Source organism: Ictidomys tridecemlineatus, chromosome 6 (genome assembly GCF_052094955.1).
Source record: "Ictidomys tridecemlineatus isolate mIctTri1 chromosome 6, mIctTri1.hap1, whole genome shotgun sequence".
Classification (NCBI taxonomy): Eukaryota; Metazoa; Chordata; class Mammalia; order Rodentia; family Sciuridae; genus Ictidomys; species Ictidomys tridecemlineatus.
The window spans coordinates 32,503,233-32,523,264 of record NC_135482.1 but is presented as its reverse complement, the minus strand read 5'-3'; the positions used below and the strand labels follow the sequence as shown (position 1 = coordinate 32,523,264).

At 32.5% G+C, this 20,032-nt stretch overlaps 1 protein-coding gene across 1 annotated transcript; it reads right to left on the bottom strand.

Moving 5' to 3' along the window:
- Positions 1-853: 853 nt before the first annotated feature.
- Positions 854-16,638, bottom strand: Tspan19 (tetraspanin 19). Its single transcript, XM_021725817.3, has 8 exons — positions 15,279-16,638; positions 15,127-15,199; positions 12,333-12,457; positions 9,168-9,242; positions 5,653-5,763; positions 3,885-4,028; positions 2,900-2,983; positions 854-1,304 (listed from the first exon to the last, which is right to left on the bottom strand). The coding sequence occupies exons 1-8, from the start codon at positions 15,342-15,344 to the stop codon at positions 1,239-1,241; spliced, it is 744 nt and encodes a 247-aa protein (XP_021581492.1). The 5' UTR covers positions 15,345-16,638; the 3' UTR covers positions 854-1,238.
- Positions 16,639-20,032: the final 3,394 nt, after the last annotated feature.

The window sequence follows — 20,032 nt, the reverse complement described above, 5'->3', positions numbered from 1 at the left end:
AATGACCATCTATATGAGTTGGAACATCAATCAATCTATCTTTTCAAGGTCAAGATAGCCTTTTACCCTTAAAGACAACAATGGTAGTATGTCATATCTGTAAAGAACTTTTTAGTTTTTAAGGAACTCATATATTTCTTCTCATATATTATTAGGAAAATAGGACAAACTGGTTATTTTTATCCTTCAGAAAACCATGTACACATGCATTGAAAAACATAGGAAGAAAGGAGGAGGCAACGAAAGACATGAAATTTCAGTGATCATTTAGAATATATTGTTTTTGCTATAATTAACAATTCACTATTTCCATTGCTATCAATCATTAGCTTTGCATTAATATGTACAATTTTTATGTTTCTATGTATTAGTTAAAAATAATTTTAGTTTGAATTTTAAAATTCAGTTATTTTAATATTATATTATTACCACCATATCTCTAATGTTAAGTTTATAATCTAGTTGTAAGCATTATCAGAAAAGGAAAATAAATGATTAATTCAAAATAAAGATTTAATTAGGATTTTCAATTTTTCTTTACATTCTTGAATAAATCAGTGTTTTTTTCTTAAGATTTGCAAATGCTTATGTGTTACAAATACTTATTTATCATTTTCCAAACACCATACAGGTATATTTTCTACATAAAAAAATATAAATTATATGGTGAAACTTCACTACATAAGATAAAGTGCTAAATAGAAAAATTTATCCAATTTTTTATGACAAAATTATCAAAAATATCATTTTTTGGAAAATTTTTAAATTTCATTAATTTTTATTATACATTTTCAATAATTTCATATTACATATAATATAGCTTTTTGTTACCATGACATATACCTGAGAAAATATAAGAAAAATTCCATTTCAGCTCATGGTTTCAAAGATTTTAGTCCATAACCAATTAGTCCCATTATTTTTTAGCCTTTGGTAGGGACCACGTGGTGTAGTAAAGTTCATTTTGTGTCTGAGACATGAAAGAATGCCATATGAAGAGGCTGAGATTCCAATATCTACTTCAAGGACATGCCTTCAGTGACCAGAAAACCTCTTAGCAGCTTCACCTCTTAAAGGTTCTATCTCCTCCCAAGAGAGCTAGCAATTGTGAACAAAGTCTTTAACATAGTCTATAATCCTTTGAGGGATACATATCCAAACAATAATAGAGTAAAATAATATGACATGATTATATTCAAAATTAACTGGTTTCTTCTAGTCAAATTGAAATGCAGAGGTCACGTTTCTGCATAAATTCTATTCTTGTGTCTGAGGAAAGCAACAATGAATGAGACTTGCAAAACCTGAGAGAAAATGAAACAATGAAATCAGAATTTAATCTATAAGAATAGTAAATTTATAAAGCTGATACTACATAATTACCAAAATGCCTCTTTTAAAGAAAAAAGCGCTTCAATCTGGTGATCAAGTTTTAGAGTAAGCTACACATAGCAGTGAATAAAAACTCTGCAGAGTGAGTCTTCTGGAGTAGCCTAGTTCTCACCAAATTCACCTATAGGGGACTAATAGAAAACCTATTAGAGTTAATCATATACACTGTCATTGGAATAGATGCCTTGATGAACTGCTGATCTAGTTTTTGTTCATCATCTTTCTATGTCGTTTATCTGACAAAACTCCTTCATTTTAGTATGGCATCATGAAAATGGTGTAAAAAGAATACAAGATAAAATAAAGCACAGATACCATCTCCGTCTTCAATCTTGTCTTAAACACACCAGTCTGAACACAATAGAGAAAAACATTTTAAAAGAATGAAATTAACCCTGATTCTTTAAATGGTACTCTTGGTTTACTATCATTCTGTGATTAAAACTGCTACCAGTTGAGGAGATGTAATGTTAGGTCAGTAGTTTTGTGGATAAACATAAAACCAGATTCAAAATCAATATTCTACTATGGCAAAGTATGTATTACAAAGTTGATCCAATGGTAAGTATAATAATACTATAATAAAACTATAGCAATCCTCACTATAATAATCTATCCACTCATAATTTGTCTGAATTCATAGCTTGCACTTCCTCTTTTCAATCCTAACTGAGGCTGGAGAATGGTATTTTCGAATTCCAATTCTGCAACTGGCACCCTGCAGGCCTTGGAATGTGTTTATTTTCTCTTCTTATTGAATTTCCAACATCTAGTATAGAACAATATATATTAGGTCTCCACTTTCCTACAAATTAACTGAATGAATGAATGTATGAATACATTAACAGTAAATCTTAGTAAAGGTAATTATTTACTTAGATTTCTGAAGTTTGCCAAATTGCAGAACTCCTTACAAGGTACTCTTACTACATATATATTTTATATGTTTAACAAGTGATCATCCTGGATGAAGTTATTTCATTATTTTGATATATCCACTGTCCATTTATTCTCTTACTTCCTGTACACTATATATATATATATATATATATATTATTTTAAATTATATAGATATTATATATCCTTTATCAATATTGCTTACCAATAATAAAATATAGATATTTATAATATATAAATTTTATATTATATGAAAATATTTATATTATATATATTTATATTATATTATAATATTTATATATTCATATATTTATATCAATATAAATGCATATAAACATTTTATACAGAAAAAGAGAAAATAAATGAACAGATGTGTATCTCAAAATAATGAAATAACTACATCCAGGATGATCACTAATTAAACAGGTTCTATCTACCTAGTGACTAAGGTATTGCTTCCAGCTGGATCCTTCTTGGTATAAAGAGTCACAAGGTCCTGGATCCTATTTTATTAACTTTTGTCCTATTTTTCCACCAAGTTGTTTTGCAGTCTATTATGCATAGTCTATATTTAATATTTTTATCCATAAACATATAAACAAAAGCTCACCTCTGAAGTCAAAAGTCCAAAATTAATTCCAATGAAGGTTAAAGCATTAGCGTCAAACCATGTGCTGATTTTTCCTCCACAACCCTAAGGAAAAGAAACTACTTAGATTAACTTGGAGATGAAAATGGCTTTAATAACTCTGTTAAGCAGAAGAAAAGACATATAGATATTAATAATTTACCAAAGTCTAGGGAGCTTCTTTATTTGTTAGCAGGACACTTCACTTGCTGACTTTAAAGTTGCTAATATATTGACACAAAATCAAAATCAGAAATTTATTAAGTTTTGGAAAGGGGTTTGGCTTTCTGCAGACTACTATTGTAATTCATCAGGGTACATACCACCACTGAAAATAACTATTTCTCAAATATAGAAGTTATTAAAAGATTTAATTCTTGATTTATGCATGAATCAATTATGTAATTGAAAAGATAAGTACTAAAGTTAGAAGTATAAAGTCAATGTATAAACTATACAAAATATTAGTGGTTCTTAGGAAAGGAATCCCTGGATTTATCAATATTCCATGTCATTAATACCAGTTGTTCTAGATGAGCTTTTACTTTCTTTCTGCATCACTGTCCTTAATATTACTTTTGTGATGAAGAGAGGGTTCTCTCTTTTTAACAACCATATGTTTTTAATTCTGGTATTGTTGATTCCTTACCAATCCTATCCACCAGGATTCTCACAAAAGTACCTTCTCTTTCTGCAGGGTTTTGCAGCCTTGTTTAAGAGAAAGGTTAATGGTATCTTAAGTTAAAGGAGTGCTTAAATCACTTACAGTTTATTTATTTATTATATGCCTGAAACAATACTACAACTAACCTAATTACAAGTTCAGTTTCATAATGTGATTTAAGAATGTAGCCACCATGAATAACATGGTATTTATATAAAAAATTTGCTCAGAATTCTAAATGAACTTCCAAAACAAACAACAGACACACTTTCCACCCTTGGACAAACTTTGGCTTATTTTTACCTCCAGATAAGTTGCATTCAGTGGCTCATCACAAAACCATTTTCTTAATGTAGAATTTGTGCAAGAACACGGAACCTGGTCTGAAGTTTCTTTATTCTTATTCTTTATCCAATCTGTGTAATTGTGTTGACCACAACACTGTAACTAGAAAAAAGGCTCTATGAATTTTAGCATAAACTATTCAAAATGCAGTTAATTATATGATTTCCATGCATATTAAAGTGTTTTTGAAGGTAATATATCTCCCCACTGCAATGTAATGAATTAAATAAGTTTATTTATTTATTTTTTAAATAAGTATATTTTGTTGATTAATTTGTTTGGTGTTGATACTGTTTTTGTCAGCCAGAGCTCAAGATTCATATAAGCAGGCATGGGTAGATAACATTATATGTCTATTTTATATTATAGGACTCCCAGATTGAAGACTTACTGGATAAATATATACACAAATGACATTTCACAATGTACTATACTGCAGGAAATTACTTGAGCCATATCTTGCTCATAACTGTAGAACTTCTCTCTATATTAATTTAAAATCTGCTGTCACACTTGTTTGGACTATTTAAAAAGAGTGGGTATTTTTACTTTTTTAGGATTAATGTGAGATATTGACTTTCAATTTGATACTGTGTGAAAAATTTCCACAAAGAATAAAAAATAGGATAATAAAAATAGTCATAGAAATGCTCAAACTTCTAAGAAATGTCTCGTTTCCAGTGTCAATTCTGGAAACCTGGTTGAATTGGATGGATCGGAAAGAATCCATTTAAATTTTTGTCACACAGGAAATAACAAAAAAAGCTGAGTATTTTATTGTTTTCTAAATGTGTTTCCTAATCTTTGCACAATTAGGAAAGTTTCATGACTTAAATTAATGCTTCAAAGTTAGGTTACTAAATATTAATCAAAATAAACACATATATATCTCAATTATACCTGTCACTAGGAACTACAAACTGAAATCTCCTTATTAACAGTGATGTCTTAACACAGAATGGTTTTCCTACTTATCATAAGTTTTACTGCAACCTGAAAAATCAGCACAGGTGCAGATCTTATACATCAGAGAAAAATGAGTAAAAGCATTTATAATTAATTTCAATTGAGTTAAAATGCACTTGATATTAAATGTACTAAAAGTAATAACTGTTTTTATGTAAGGCAAAGAGTGTAGCAGTAAAGAATACAAAATCTAGTGCTAGAGTCTTTGGTTTTAATCTTGACTCTGTCACATCTTAGCTGTGTAATTCTGGTAGTTCCCAATTTTTTTTATTCTTCGTGTATAAAATCAGGATAATATTTCCTATTTCATTGGGTTGGGAGGATTAAATGCAATAATATATGCAAAGCTTTTATTAAAAGATCTGGCACTATGTAAATGTTTGCTATTTTCTTTTTCTTTTCTTTTTGGTACCAATGATTGAATCCAGGAGGTGCTTAATCACTGAGCCACATCCCTATCCTGTTTTCATTATAGTTGCTCATTATATCCCCAAGTGAAAACTTTCCATATCTTCTATGTATATACTTTTCCAGGTGAAAACAGGTTTGAGTGCACTTTCAATATCAATGAAGAAAAAAACGTTACAAAAGAGGGATAAACTCAAGATGATGAGGATAATGCCACTTCACTCTCTTGCTTGGATGAAATTCAACAAGCTCTTCTTCCTCTACCCACCCCTTGCTCCCACCTATTCTTTCTCCCAACTTCAGTGATCACCTTTGATACCCAATTATTAGTTTTGTACTAATTTCATCTTACTGTTTTCTGTAAGGCATTCAGAATAGTCCACTTAGGTATGTCTTCAGGCTTATCTTTAGATCCATACTCAGAAATGACTAAATCCATTTTGTCATGCCATAGTTGTTGAACCTGTTGAAAAATCACATTAAATAGCAAAAATTTCACAGAAACTTTTCCTAACGGTTCCCCTCAAAACAGTCTTCAATGTCAGAAATAAGAGGACCTTTTTTTCAGTGATTTTTTTCCATAAAACTCCTTTTAGAAATTTTATTGTCAAAGCATTTGATCTTTCACTTCATGATCTATAGGAAGAATATATTAAACTTACTTCATTATTAGGAGAAATGAATGTGCTAATCTCCAGAATGTCAAGGGGTTCCACATTTCTTCTTATACATTTCTTTTTAGGAATATTTGTGGAAGACTTAGAAAAGACCTAAAAATGATTGCTGAAGGTCTTTTCAATGGAAACTAGGCTTCTCCAAGCAAACTTTAGGATTCATTAATTTGATGGCTGTCTGTCCATTCATGGCTTATAATTTAACTTGTACAACTTTGTAAGTTGTAGAAAACTATAGTTATACAAATTATTATTGGTCAGGTAAACAAAAATGATTTTTAGAGGGAGAAAATACCAGTAAATTTTCTCCTCTCTAAGCCTGTTTTGCATCTCTTAAGAGATGACCAATAAAAACATCTCCTTTGATTTGATTTTTGTATTTATTGCTTTCCTTATTAATGGAAATGTTAAATAAAATCATTGACAAGCCTACTAAATGTGTTTATAAGAATTATGATTTTTCTATTTTAAATATGTTCCATTATAATACTTTAAGGGCTCAGAACATAATACTCCAAAGTATGGCATACTGGCATACTGAATATTTTAAGTTAAAGAAATCCAGAGAACTGCAAAAGCAAAAAGGTCACTCTCTGACCTTCTCCCACTTCCTCTCCTCAAGCAAGTTATAAAAAAAATTTCTGACCTAGTTCGACTAAGAGAAGGTCATAAGACTCTCATTCCAAGGGGGTCTTGGTCTATACCCAGAGTCCAAGATGACTCTGAACAAAGAGGCCTTATTAAGTTTCCCACAGTTATTACCATTAGATAATACCCTTTTGTCCTCTAATCACACTTCTGCATGACTGTTAAAAAAATAGTTTTCCCTGTGTTTTTGGCTCTTTATTTCAGAAGATTCTCATGTCCCATAAGCATTGGTTCAGTAAATTTGTTATGCTTTTCTCTTGTTAGACTGTCTTTTATTACAGGATTCTCAGCCATGAATTTGCAATGGGTGAGGAAAAGATATTTACTTTTTCTCCACTATAATACTAACACACACAAAAATGATCAGATCTGAATAGGGTAAAATTGTTCTTTAAAAATCTAGATAATAGTAACATATATAAGCATTTTAAAAATTATGATTTTCATAGCCAACTTCTAATTTGGCCTTCAATTATATCAAAAGGCAGGAAACACTTTTAAAAGGAATTGACACTTTTAATATTGTTCATTTCAGTACTAGTCTAATGATTTTTTAATTGCATTAACTGTCTTTGAAAAATGAAAACTAAATAACTTGTGGTAATATTAAAATAATTTAAAAATGTATACAAGTTAAACTTTATTCAGTTACTTATATACCTATGCTTTAAGGCAGAGAAGTTATAATAATATAAAGTGGGGAGTTTAAGTCTATTTTATTCTTCATGTTAAGTTTTTATTTAGAACAGTTTTTATTTCCATTTTATGTTGCTGGGGATGAGAGGAAAGGGACGTATTGCTTAATTCAGCCTCTAAAACATTATTTGGGATATTCATAATGTATATGAATGAGTAGTTAGTACATGAGAATTTCACATATAATTGATATGACTATTATGTAAATAGAATACCTTATACATACTCAATTTAATAAGCATCTGATAAAGTTCTACTACTTTAATACTATAAATGAGTTAATACTATAAATGGCATAAAAACTTAGAAGTTCATAAGACTTTTTCAATACAGAAGTCAAGTTGATATCAACAATGTTGCTAGCTCTGGGGTTGGTTAATAAGTGCTCCAGTCCAGGTCCTGTTATTTGGACATGAAATTCATTAATGATTATTTTTCATCTCAACCTCTCAGTGTCCTCTTCTATAAAGTGGGAGTAACACTGCATATCTAGTTGTTGTTGGGAGGAAGCTTAATATAATGTCCATGGAGTACTTACAACAGTCTTTGGCATAATAGTAATTAGTAGTTATTCTTTTTATTATATGTAGAGGTGAGTATGTGAATAATATTGAAGTAAGTATGATTCTGATAAATTATGTTTATGTAATCAGAATCCTTATATGTTATGTTGAGGTTATATGATCAGGTTATATGAGGCTGTTGTGCTGGGTGGAATCTGGTGTCTTGCCACCAAAACAACTTTCTAAACACAAACTTATATGGCTGATACATACCCCACCCCATAAACACATGCATACAGGCACACATGTACATACACTGTTTACACATACATTACTTTTTGGATGAGAAACAAGAAATTTAAGCTATAAGTGCCAGGCCATTAATAACAGGCTTTGGGTAATGAGACACCAAGATGACAGACAATGGTGTTATACAGAAACAGGAACAGTTTTGTTGGACTGTGGCAGTTACCCTGGGGAGATCCTAAAAACCACAAAAATTAATTAGGGACTCCTTCAAGATTAAGGAAGAGAAAGAAAGAGAACTTTTGAGTATCTGCTTTATTAACTTGTTAGTTAATAATTACAAGATGAGTAGGTTGTTGATCTGTAATCATACTCAGATCTTTAAAACTGCTCTTTTTTTCATTACAGGATACAGATTACAGGATAATCTAGCAAGCTTCAAGAACAGATCTGAGCTGCACTGGAACACTAAAATTTCTTACATTATTAAACGTAATTGTGGGCAGTCATACATTTTCTTATCATAAAGTTTTTATGGATAATTTATTATATGAATTTTAAACTTAATTTGATAAATACAAATCTCATTATAATTAACTCAATTATATCATTAGGATCTTATCTATGCAAGATATATGAATTTTAAGTTCATCTTGTTTAAAAAAATCACTGCATTTCAAATAAGTATAAGTATAAATGTACTCTGTGTGTGTGTGTGTGTGTGTGTGTGTGTGTGTGTGTGTGTGTAATCTACATTACTATAATTGGGTCAGTAATGGTAGCCAAGGTTGACTAGAGGAGGATGGGAAGTTGGGATATGGATCTGGATTCCTAAAACTCAGTACTACCTCATATGCATTTTTTTTGTCATTTACAACTACTTAGGCAAAGTTAAAGACAAGTTCCTCTAGCCCACCCATACAATCTGACCCCTCCCCCTTCCTATATAGAATTTGAGTCCTTCTACTAAATATTTTGCCCCCAAAGAAGTTTTCTTTTCTTGGCTTTTAATTTAGGCTCAAAGATCTCACTAATAGAAGGTACCCAATTTTCTTTATATTTCAAATAAAAGAATATTGATAAGGGTTCATTTTCTATACCTCCTCTTTCTTTGTGAAGATGAGTGCTGAAAATACAACTTGGACACCAAAGGCCAATGACAACACTACTGCATACTAAAACACAAGAAAAACAGAGATGATGTTTAGTTTTTAATTTATATTTTAGATGCTATAATAATGAGAAAATACACATCATATGAAATATACAGCCTAAAATATACATAGGTATCCCTAAATTTTACTGTCTTCATAAATATTGGCATAATTATCGAAATAAGAACTCAATAAAAAAATCAATTAATGTCTGGATAAGAATATTCTAGAAAGAAGTGATCATATTCCATGGGAACCCAAACAGGCTACTTGGTCTAATGGAGTTGTTGATGATATCCTCTTAATTCAGAAATAAAGTTGTTCCAAAGGGGAATTCAAAAATATGGCACTTCACTTATTGGATCATTCTGCTAAACTTGTGATCTAATTTGCAAACTATTCTACCATGTATGAAGTAAAAAGTACACCAACAGTAGCTGCAATAATAAACTTAATTCTGCATGGGTTCTTGAACTAGTTCTTTGAAAAATTAAAGCTTCAAATAAAACGATTTTCACATGAATTAGATTGTTTTCTTTCTTAAAACCTATAGCTACTTCAGTCTTTATCACCAGAGTTGAATGTATTGGTACATATAATCTAGAGTTTATAATAATTTACAATTCAGCAGTCTAAATATTTAAAAGGTAGAATATAAGTAGTAATTACTTACTGTTCATATTATTAATTTCACAGAGTTTAAACATTTGATACTTTAAACTAGCCAATTAAGTACAAGTCTAAATGTACTCTGTGTGTGTGTGTGTGTGTGTGTGTGTGTGTGTGTGTATGTATAATCTACATTACTATAATTGGGTCAGTAACGGTAGCAAAGGTTGACTGGAGGAGGATAGGAAGAAGGAATATGGATCTGGATTCTTAAAACTCAGTACTACCTCATATGCACCTACTTTTTTTTGTCATTTACAACTTCTTAGGCAAAGTTAAAGACAGTTCCTCTAGCCCACCCATACAATCTATAATTGAGTCGGTAATGGTAGCCAAGTCCTTATTTTCTATTTGGCATAAATATTTTTTTATTTTCTGAGACAGAATTTCAGAGATAAAACTATTTCTTGCCATGTATTGAGAAGTTTAAATTTACAATTCTACATATACTATCTCACTTTCATCATTAAGATAAAAAGAGATTGGTAGAGGCAATAAAAAGTGTACATAATAATTAAGAAATGGCTAGATTAGAGCACATTACTAGATTATATTATATTAGTGTCTTGAATTAGAGCAGGTATAAACAAAATCCCTTTAAGTTGTGGAATAGCCTTTAGGCCTATACAATTTATCAGTTGACTGTATACATTAAAATGGTTCAAAGGAATGTGTTCATAAGAAAAAATATTGGTATATTCAGAGAAGAATTAGCAAGGGTCATGATGATAATAAGTAGCAGTAGCCTTCCATGGAGTGTCTAGAAGGGACAGTAGTATCTTTGCTCCAGGGCTTAACCTCTCAGATCTTATATACACATGCATCTTTATGAGGGAATCTATGAAAACTTTTATCATTTGGATGCTCTTAATACATAAATCACATGGGGTGTTATGTTTTTTCTCATTCTACTTTCCTCCTTTAGTTATCATCCCTAATCCCCAACATTATACTAGTAGCAGGCTGTGTGCTTCTCTTGCTTAACTGGTAATTTGTGGAAAGGAAAAAAGAAATCAAGATTTTCCTTTCAAGTCATTTCTGTCCTGGTTTCCCTATTCCAAATCTGAAGGCCAATCAGAAAATTAGGCTAAATATCCCGGAAAGAAAGATAAGATTTGAGGAGAAGACTGGGCTTTGGAGGAGAATAAGAAGAGAAAGGAGTCACTTTTTAGATTAAGAAGATTCTGAAACAGATCCTGGAAATTGTGGTTCCCAGAACAATAGGCACACAGCTTCTTGGCATCTTCCTGGCAAGATACTACAGGGAAATGACACTGTAATTTCCAGCCTTGACTAAAACATTCACGACCAGGGTAAAAGTCTAAAAACTCTAAGTTGCAATTACTAAATATAAGTAATAACTAGTCCTTATGTCAGGTGTGATTCCATTAATTGTCTTGTCATTGAGGAGGTGTGACTCTCATAGGGGCGGGATCCTGCTGGGAAGGAACCTAATGGCTATTTGCTAATCCTTCACAAAAGGGTTTCACTGGTATGCCTGCACTGAAATATGCTAGATGAGTAGCCCCCTGTTGCTATCATTCCAGGCCATTCCAACAGCAGAAGGAGTACATCTGAAGGCACCACGAGACTTGCTTTTGTGGTAACCAGTGCAGACTGGTAACTAGTGTCCAGAGTAACCAACCAGACCTCAGTGGTACATAAAAGCAAGGTACCTCTACATTCTTCCTGGAAATGGGAAAGAAGGGCTGCAACAGAATCCTTTATCTGCTTGATAGGAGAGTGGTTATAAATTCAAATTTGATTCAAAGGAAAGTTTAAAAGCTGTATTTCATCTAAGTGAATTGCCACCTGCCACCTGCCACATGTGTGGTGAATGGCTCATGTTCAGGTGTACACTACTGATGATCCTTCATCTTTCCATGTTAGGTGCTAAGAGAAAGAGAGATTAGATTAATTTCTCTTCGTTAAATAATAGAGTAGGATTTAAATTATAAGGTAGTTTTCCATATGGCACATTGACAGGCAAAAATATAATGACTAGAGGACATGTTTCCCCTCCTCCTCTTCCTCTCCCTCCTCCATCCGCACCTCCTTTCCTTTTTATTGGTACTACTCTTCCCCCTCCTACTCCTTCTTTACTTTGCTCATTGACTCTTATATTGACTCTTATATACTTTATTATGATTTTAGTCTTCAGATTCCTAAGTTTCGTTAATTGTACTTCATCCAGGAAATGGGTTAGTGTTGACTGTATATTGAAAATTAAACATTTAAGAGTGCAACTATGGAGGTACCTGATCCATGGGGGAAAAAACAACCTACCTGGAAGTTTCTTGGGCATGGAATGTCATTCAGATTACCCCCAAGGTCATGCTCTACTGAAATACTATAGCAACATAAATCACAATTGCTCATATGAGTAACTTGGATACTCAATATATGCAATATGAAATTGGGCTATTGAAGTAAAATACATACCAGAATTAGGAGCCATACAATTTTGATGTGAATTGACAAATAACCCAACAGACAAAGAAGAACAACAGCAGATCCCATTCCAATCAAGATTTGAGAAATATATATAATGAATTGTTTGTTTTCATCTGTGGAAAGCACAAAATGACTTATTATGAAGTGATATTTTATTTACTTTCTATTTAATAATAAAGGAAGTTCAATGTTTTCCTATTACTAAATCACTAGGATTTTTTTCTCATTTGATCTCATTCCAGCATCTCTTATTTACTCTTAGCAACAACTTCTTTTCTTTTCCTGACATAATAGAGAATTCCTTCAATCACAGAAAATCTTTTTTACCTTTATCTTCATTTTACTCTATGATAGAAGACAATTGTTTCTAGGTTGACCTCTTCCATTTCTAATGCATATTCAAACATTCATGTGTTTACTCATTCATGCATACATTCATTAAAATAATTTTTGGTACTCATATTCGTAGGTTGATTGTTCCTTATTCTTGTATATACCCTGAATTCATTTATAATATGTTCTTTCCTTAACTAAACTGTGAATATTCAGTGTCAGTGACTGTATATTTATCTGGCTAACAGACTAACTGTTGAATTGTGGTGGTACATCACAGATTGTAGAACAGTAAATGCACAACAAATATTTGTTTTTCTTAGAAGACAAATACATGAGTTACATATGTTTTACATTTTTCTGGAAGAACAATGGAGGCAGGGGTATCCTGGAACAGTTTGTGTTGGCTCATAAAAGTCAATTGTTAAGTTTTCAGGAAATGTACAAGCCAACTGAATTCACATTGGGGTGGGGGAGTATTTAAACTATGGGAATGAACAGATGCCATGAATCAAGATTCTCTACTCAAGAGCTAGTTGCTAAACATTCACCAGCATTGTACTGGATACCAGGGACACATCATCCAGTGAGCAAAGGAGGTTAAAGGGTTTGGTTTAAGATTACTGGGAAAAGTAATACCTGAGCATACATAGTCTTTAAATAATAATTGAAAACACCCAGGCTGGAGTGGTAGAAGCATTGCTGAAATTGTGGGCACTTTGTGTACTATTTTCCAATTTTTCTCACTTGAATGAAGTTCAACAGGGACAGGAACTGGATCTTTTTTGTTCATGATTGTATCTTCCACATATGGGGCAGTGTCTGACATGTAGAAGATGCTTAAATTTTGGCACATGAATAAATAATGGCAATGAGGATCCAGAGAACAGCTTTCAATAGGGAAGCTACATGGTCAAATTTGCATTTGAGTGAATTATGTTAGTGATATTTGGAAGATAGCTGAGAGAAATGATAAGAGCAAAAGACTCTTGGAAGTTATTACAGTGTCAGGAGATAAATGGGAACTTACTTTGAATGGGCTTACCATGAAGGGAAGGTAAGCACAAAGATGTTTTAAAAAGAGGAAAATCAAGTGAAAATGGCAGATATGTAATAAAGGAAGACTCAATATTTGGGATCTTAATTTGGATGTATTTAATTTCAGATCCTAAAACCTTAATCAACATTTCACTAACTGATCTGAGTACACAATTTTAAAAATACAACTTAAAAGAACAAGTTCCTTACTTTTTTTTAACCTATTTCAGGAGCTTTTTACAACCCAATACACCAAGATTAACAAGAATTATCTGTCAACTCCACAATAAAAAAAAAAGAAAAAGAAAAAAAATCTTTTTGCTCCACCTTAATTGCTACATTATTAAATTAGGTATTGTGTGGGTCCTTAGTCCATTGCTTGGCACACACTGAACCATAATTAAGTAGAAGCTATTATTATAATTATTGTGTGGATGGAAAGGATGGAAGTTTGTTGTTAAGATCTTCACAGCCCCATGACTCTGGGAAAGGCGCTAATATATTCAGACATCACTAGCCTTGTCCAGAAGCAAAGTATATAAAAATAAGAGAATAAAGATATCAGACATTTAATATAGTTTAAGGCTAGCTAGATTATTCAATTTTGTAGGACTTTATAACATATTAAAGTTTTCTATTTAGCATTTCCTTCCCTACATTTTTTTCTTATTTGATATCCACTAAGAAATAAGTCAACTCTATACTGAATGTTTGGCCTTTCATTTAATGATGAATAGTGCTGCTCAACAGAGGGTACTGTGAGAGTGGATATATTCTTTATCTGTGCAGTCCAACAAGATGGCCAATAGCCATAAATGCCTACTGAATACTTGAAATGTGTATTTCTTCCATTGAACAGAAGATGTTTATATTAAAATAACCCACAGCCTATTTATTCCTATACTCCAGTCTACAGTGACCACTACAAATCACAAAATGGCAAAATAAAGGCAATGAAAAGATCTCACTTTTTTTTCATAAAGAAAGGGGCTCATCTATTTCATCCATGATTTCAAATTTGGAGAATATTTTATTTTATTTGTGTGATGGTAAAAATCGTTCATAATTAAATTTTAAAAGAAATTATTTGACTATGTTGATTTTTCAAGTCTACAGATCTGTAAATTCTAGAGTTGACAGAAAACTCAGTTTTCCTTTCCCTCCTCTCCCTTGTCTAGTAACAGCTCCTGGTTCCCCCACCTCCTCAAATTGCCCTTCCTTTTTACTGGATTTAAAACCTTTTTTTTAATAAGGCACTTATGAAGTCATCCGGCAAGACCTTTAGAAGGAATGGTGGGCCATACTTAATGGATGTTAGAGAAATACTGCCACCTGCTGAATAGATCATCATAATTGTTTTAAGTGAAATGCCTTGTTTATTTCATTAAGAGAAAAATAAAAATATACATACCCAAAGCTGTTAAAAAAGTATTTCTATCTAATAAAAGGCATGCACCAAATCCCACGAATAAAAGTCCAAGAATCTGTAAGAAGTCAATATTTTCAGTAATTGTCTAGATGAATGCATTATATTTTCTTCATTAAAAATATGAAAATTCTTACCAAAAAAGCTGAATTAATGAGATTAAGAAAGTACTTAAAAATTAATATTTTGTGTTTCTTTAACATTCTGCTTTTCTCTGGAAATTGGTGAATCTGAAAAGATAATCACAAATTTACTATAAACATTCAACCACAATAAAACTTTATAATTCTGCCTACTGATGACATTTGCATATTTTTCTTCTTAAACCAGTTTTCAGTATAACATTCCTGTGTTCCAATATAAGCATGTACTGAAGGTCCCTTGAGACTGTACCCATCTTTCTGTATCTGCATTGCTTTGGAGCAGAGACTGTGAAGAATGTCAACAGTGCTTTACTGACCTTGCAACTTTCAGATATTTTATTTTGTTTTTAATCTTCATACACCTTGCTCCCCTTGCTAGAAGCTTTTCTTATCCTTAGTCTAAGATTTCCCTCACATTTACTTGGCCCTCCTTTTTCCAGAATAATGTAAACTCTTCATGGAAATCTCAGCTTAGAGGTCTTTCTTTAACTCCAGTTTGTCTCTCTCTGTTTTATCATTCACCTCTTTTTCCATATAGAATTAGAGATATTTAAGTTGAAAAACAGGTCGTGATGCAGTTATAATGCCCAAGTCTAAAGTATAGTAGTACTCAACATTTTTGTTAAATCAAAACAGCAGTGAGTTTGTTTTAAAGAATTACTTACGGTTGTTTACATTAAATAATTAGTTTTCAGATAGTCAATTTTCCTAAATTCTTTGTGGAAAATCAACACTCACCCCACTGAATTTTGATGATTTGTTTATTAGACATGGAGGTTTTAAAATCTAGATATGTTTCTGGCTTTTCTCTTTTCCTTCATTGTTTCCATGCTCACTAGCACCATATTTTAAAAAATATTATAGTTGACAATGTTTTAATATATCTAGTAGCTAAACTGACATGATGGGTGAAGATTTAATACTCTAATTTTAAACTATTTGTTCCTGATTAGGAAGGAACCAATCTCTCTGGCAAGTGGCAGGATGTACTGGAATGTGGAAAAATAATAATGCCCATGTTAGATTCTACCTACTTTCCTCCCTACTTTGCCCTGAAGCCAAATGCATCCTAAAAACTCGCAAAGTACCACCAGACTTTGTCTTCAACCTCTGCTTTGAACTTGGCCGCTGTCATTTGGTTTCTTCAATTTCTGTCCTAAAGTCTTATTCTTGGATTTCTTCAATGCCTGGCATATTTTGACAGGGCACACACTTGGAAAGACTGCCTGATTTTTATTTTGCTGTCTCCCAGGATGCTGCAGATCTTTATTTCTGGCTTCAATTCTATTCACTGCTGTATGTGGGAGAATTGTGATCCTCTCCCCCAGTATGAACAAGAACTTGCCTGGCCTTCGCCCATCTGCAAATGAGAAAGAAAAAGACAACTAGTAAACCAGAAAACCTTGCAGTAACCCTGCTGTGAAATGTCAAAGGGATGGACTTGAGTTTTGATGTGGTAATAATCAACCTGTTATGTAGGGTCAAGCAGAAATACATGACCAAAACACTCTAATATAGAAATACACTGAAGTTTATTCTCAGTCCAAGGTGGATGAATAATTTTCTTCTTTGTCTTAGAAATTTTTGTGTACGTGAACCAACATATTGATGTGGTTCCCCAATTTGCTTTAGGGTATCATCTTTTATATCAGCAGAAAGAAAAATAGTGTGCATAAATTAAGGAAGCATTGAGAAAAGCAACTGAGAAAAAAGTTGAAGCCCATCCTTCTCATTTTCCCTTTGTACAGACTTGGTCAAATCACTATGTACAAAGTGCTGCTGGTACAACCATGAACCTGCATGTTATGATGTGGATCTGGAATGTGCCCCCATAAAAGCTCAAGATTTGAAAGTGTGATCCCCCATGTAGTTGGGTTTAGAGGTAAGACTTTTAGGCAGTGCTTAGGGCTTGGACCTCATTTGTGGATTAATCCATTTGCTGAATTAATAATTTGAAGGGTCTATAAGGTAGTGATTGTAGACAGGTAAAGTATGGCTGGAAGAAGTTGGTCACTGGAGGTATGCTTTTGTGGTTTATATCTTATCCATGGTGCCTCCTTCCACACATTCTCTTTCTCTCTTTGTTGCTCTCCTGCCATGATGTTCCGTGTTACCTTGGGCCCAAAGGAATGGAGCTAGCAGGGTGAATACGAATTGAATCCTCTCAAACTGTGAACTGAAATAAACTTTGCTTTTTCTAAGTTGTTCTGATCAGGTATTCTGACCACAGTAATGAAAAACTGACAAACACTGGGATAAAGGGAAAAAGTGATTCAGAGTGAATGAAGACGGAAAAAACTCAAACCAAACCAACCAACCAACCAAACAAACAAACAAAACAAAACCTCCAGTTAGGAAAGGGCAATTATAAAAGATCGAGGATAAAAAGAGAAATTGAATTCAGTTTTTGTATGCTTCACTGTGGAAAATAAGCAAATATTATCAGGGAATTCCTGTAGGAAGGGGAAATAAAGGAGTAATAATAATCATTGGAAACAGGAAAATAAATAGTTTAGAAGAAACTTCATGAAATTGATATTTAACAGTTGAGTCTGAAGTGATAGAGGATATCTGCCTGATTATAACCTTATAAGTATAGGAAATGAAATGCAAATATGTGGGTAGATAAGTTATGCAGGCTCAGGAATCAACCACAGAGCCAAAATAAGGAATTAAGAAATAGTCACAGAATTGGTGATAAAGAATAGTACAATTAAGAATTTGAAATTTTTAATATCATACTTTCACAAACTAAAAACATAAAGCATGATCTCATGGAAGTCAATAAAGGAGGAAATTTCTAGAATGCTGTAATATGATATAGAAGTGAAAAAAGGATGAGAACTCAGTACTCTCAGTCAGCCACCTTGGTAAGGAGGATGTTCAAGACTATCACAAAATAGCAGTTCAGGTCAAAGAGTCAGAGCATAAAAAACTGGGCACCTAAGCAATGTTCCAAGAAAGTCCATGGTGATGTTTACAGGATGGTAAGAGATGGTCATGAGTAAGTTCTGCATACTGGAAACAATGCAAATAAAGATACACAAGTCTATGCAGTTCTTATTCAAATATTTGTAATGCAGAAGATCTACATTTGCTTTTGCTATAAAGCGTTTGTTCTAAACTTAATCAAGTAAAGTTTGGTTGTGGTATTTCTTTTGCTCAGTCCCTCACTAGTTAATTAAAGTTCCATTGGCAAAGACACTTTTTAACATTATAAATACCTGTGGGATAGACAACTTAGGATAACTTATGTATTCATAAATGTTCCTTTTCACTTGTTAAATGGCTCTACTTGCTTATCATTGTTTCTATCCCCTTCTAAGTACCCAGAGTTGGGGTCATAGAAGTGAATAAGTTAGAGCTCTTCAAGGAATTAAATATTAAAACTATGAACAAATCTGAATTATGTGTTGGCATAGGGGAGAGAGAATAAAGGGAACAAAAAAGTTTCATAGAGAAGACCAATAAGAGATGATCTTTGAAAGATGATCAATAAAGTTCTAGTCAGTCAAAAACAGGGTAGAGGTAGGAAGTATTAAACAAAACACTATGCTTCACAGTTTTACAGTGAGGTATAAGGGGCATGGATCAGAGTGGCAAGGATGAAAGATAAGGCTAGAGAAGTAGAATAAGTAAACACTGTGACAAAGTATTCATGTTTTGCAAGTTTGCTTTTTCTTATTTTTGAAGGCAACTAAAACCATAATTCTGGCACCAATAGGAAGCCAAATTAGAAAAGAAACCCAACACAGGGAGATAATTTACAAAGCCAATGAACTATTTCATAAGAGATAAAATTGTTTGAACTGAAAACTGCTATGGGGTTGTAAAACAATACCAGGATATGAGATGTTTAGTAGGAAGTAGAAATGATAGTGTTGGGATGGTAGAAAGTATCAAAGATGGAAATTGGATTCAAGTCTGTAGAACCTAAATTATTCCATATCCTACAATGTGTCATTTTTATTGATTTCCCTTATCATAATTTTACAAACTAGGCATAATTATGCTATTATCCCTTGTTTTGCCAATGATGAAAGAGACACAGGAAAATAAACTTGTCTAAGGTTGTCCAGTTAATAAGTGGCACAGATGAGATGCAAACCCAAAGGTATAAACTACTGTCTTTATAACCTTTCAAAGTCCCAGTTTCATCATCTTCAAAAGCAGATTAAAATAGTAATCATCTCACAGGGATGTTGTGAAAATTAAATGAGATTGTTTTCGAAGTACTTTGTCCAATGAACGATTAAATGAATCTTATTTACCATATCCTATAGCCAAACTAAGATTAGAGAAGGGAGTTGTACATGAGGGTGGAAAATGGAATGGATAACATAGGAAAGTTATGGACTCCCATTTCCTGTGAAGTGGCAAGTCATGTCAGCTGCAAGGAGGGAGCACAAAGAAGACCAGTGAAGGACCCACACTGAAGAGCTGGGATTGCCTTTCAGTGGAACAAGAGAAGTGGACACTTAAGAATCCAATATTATGTTATACATGTTAGAAGTATTATTACTAAGTAACCACCCTGTCTCAAGAAAACAAATAAAGAGAAATACTAACTTTGTAGCTATTTTGAGCAGTACAGTGATATTCTGGGATATTTAAATCATATCATTGCAATATCAAGAAAAAAGAGATGTTGAAAAATGCTATTAAACTAAGATAGGTCCACTATTCAGTTAACATTTTCAAAAAAGATCATTCTTATCAGATAACAGGAACAAACAGGTTTTCCTCAC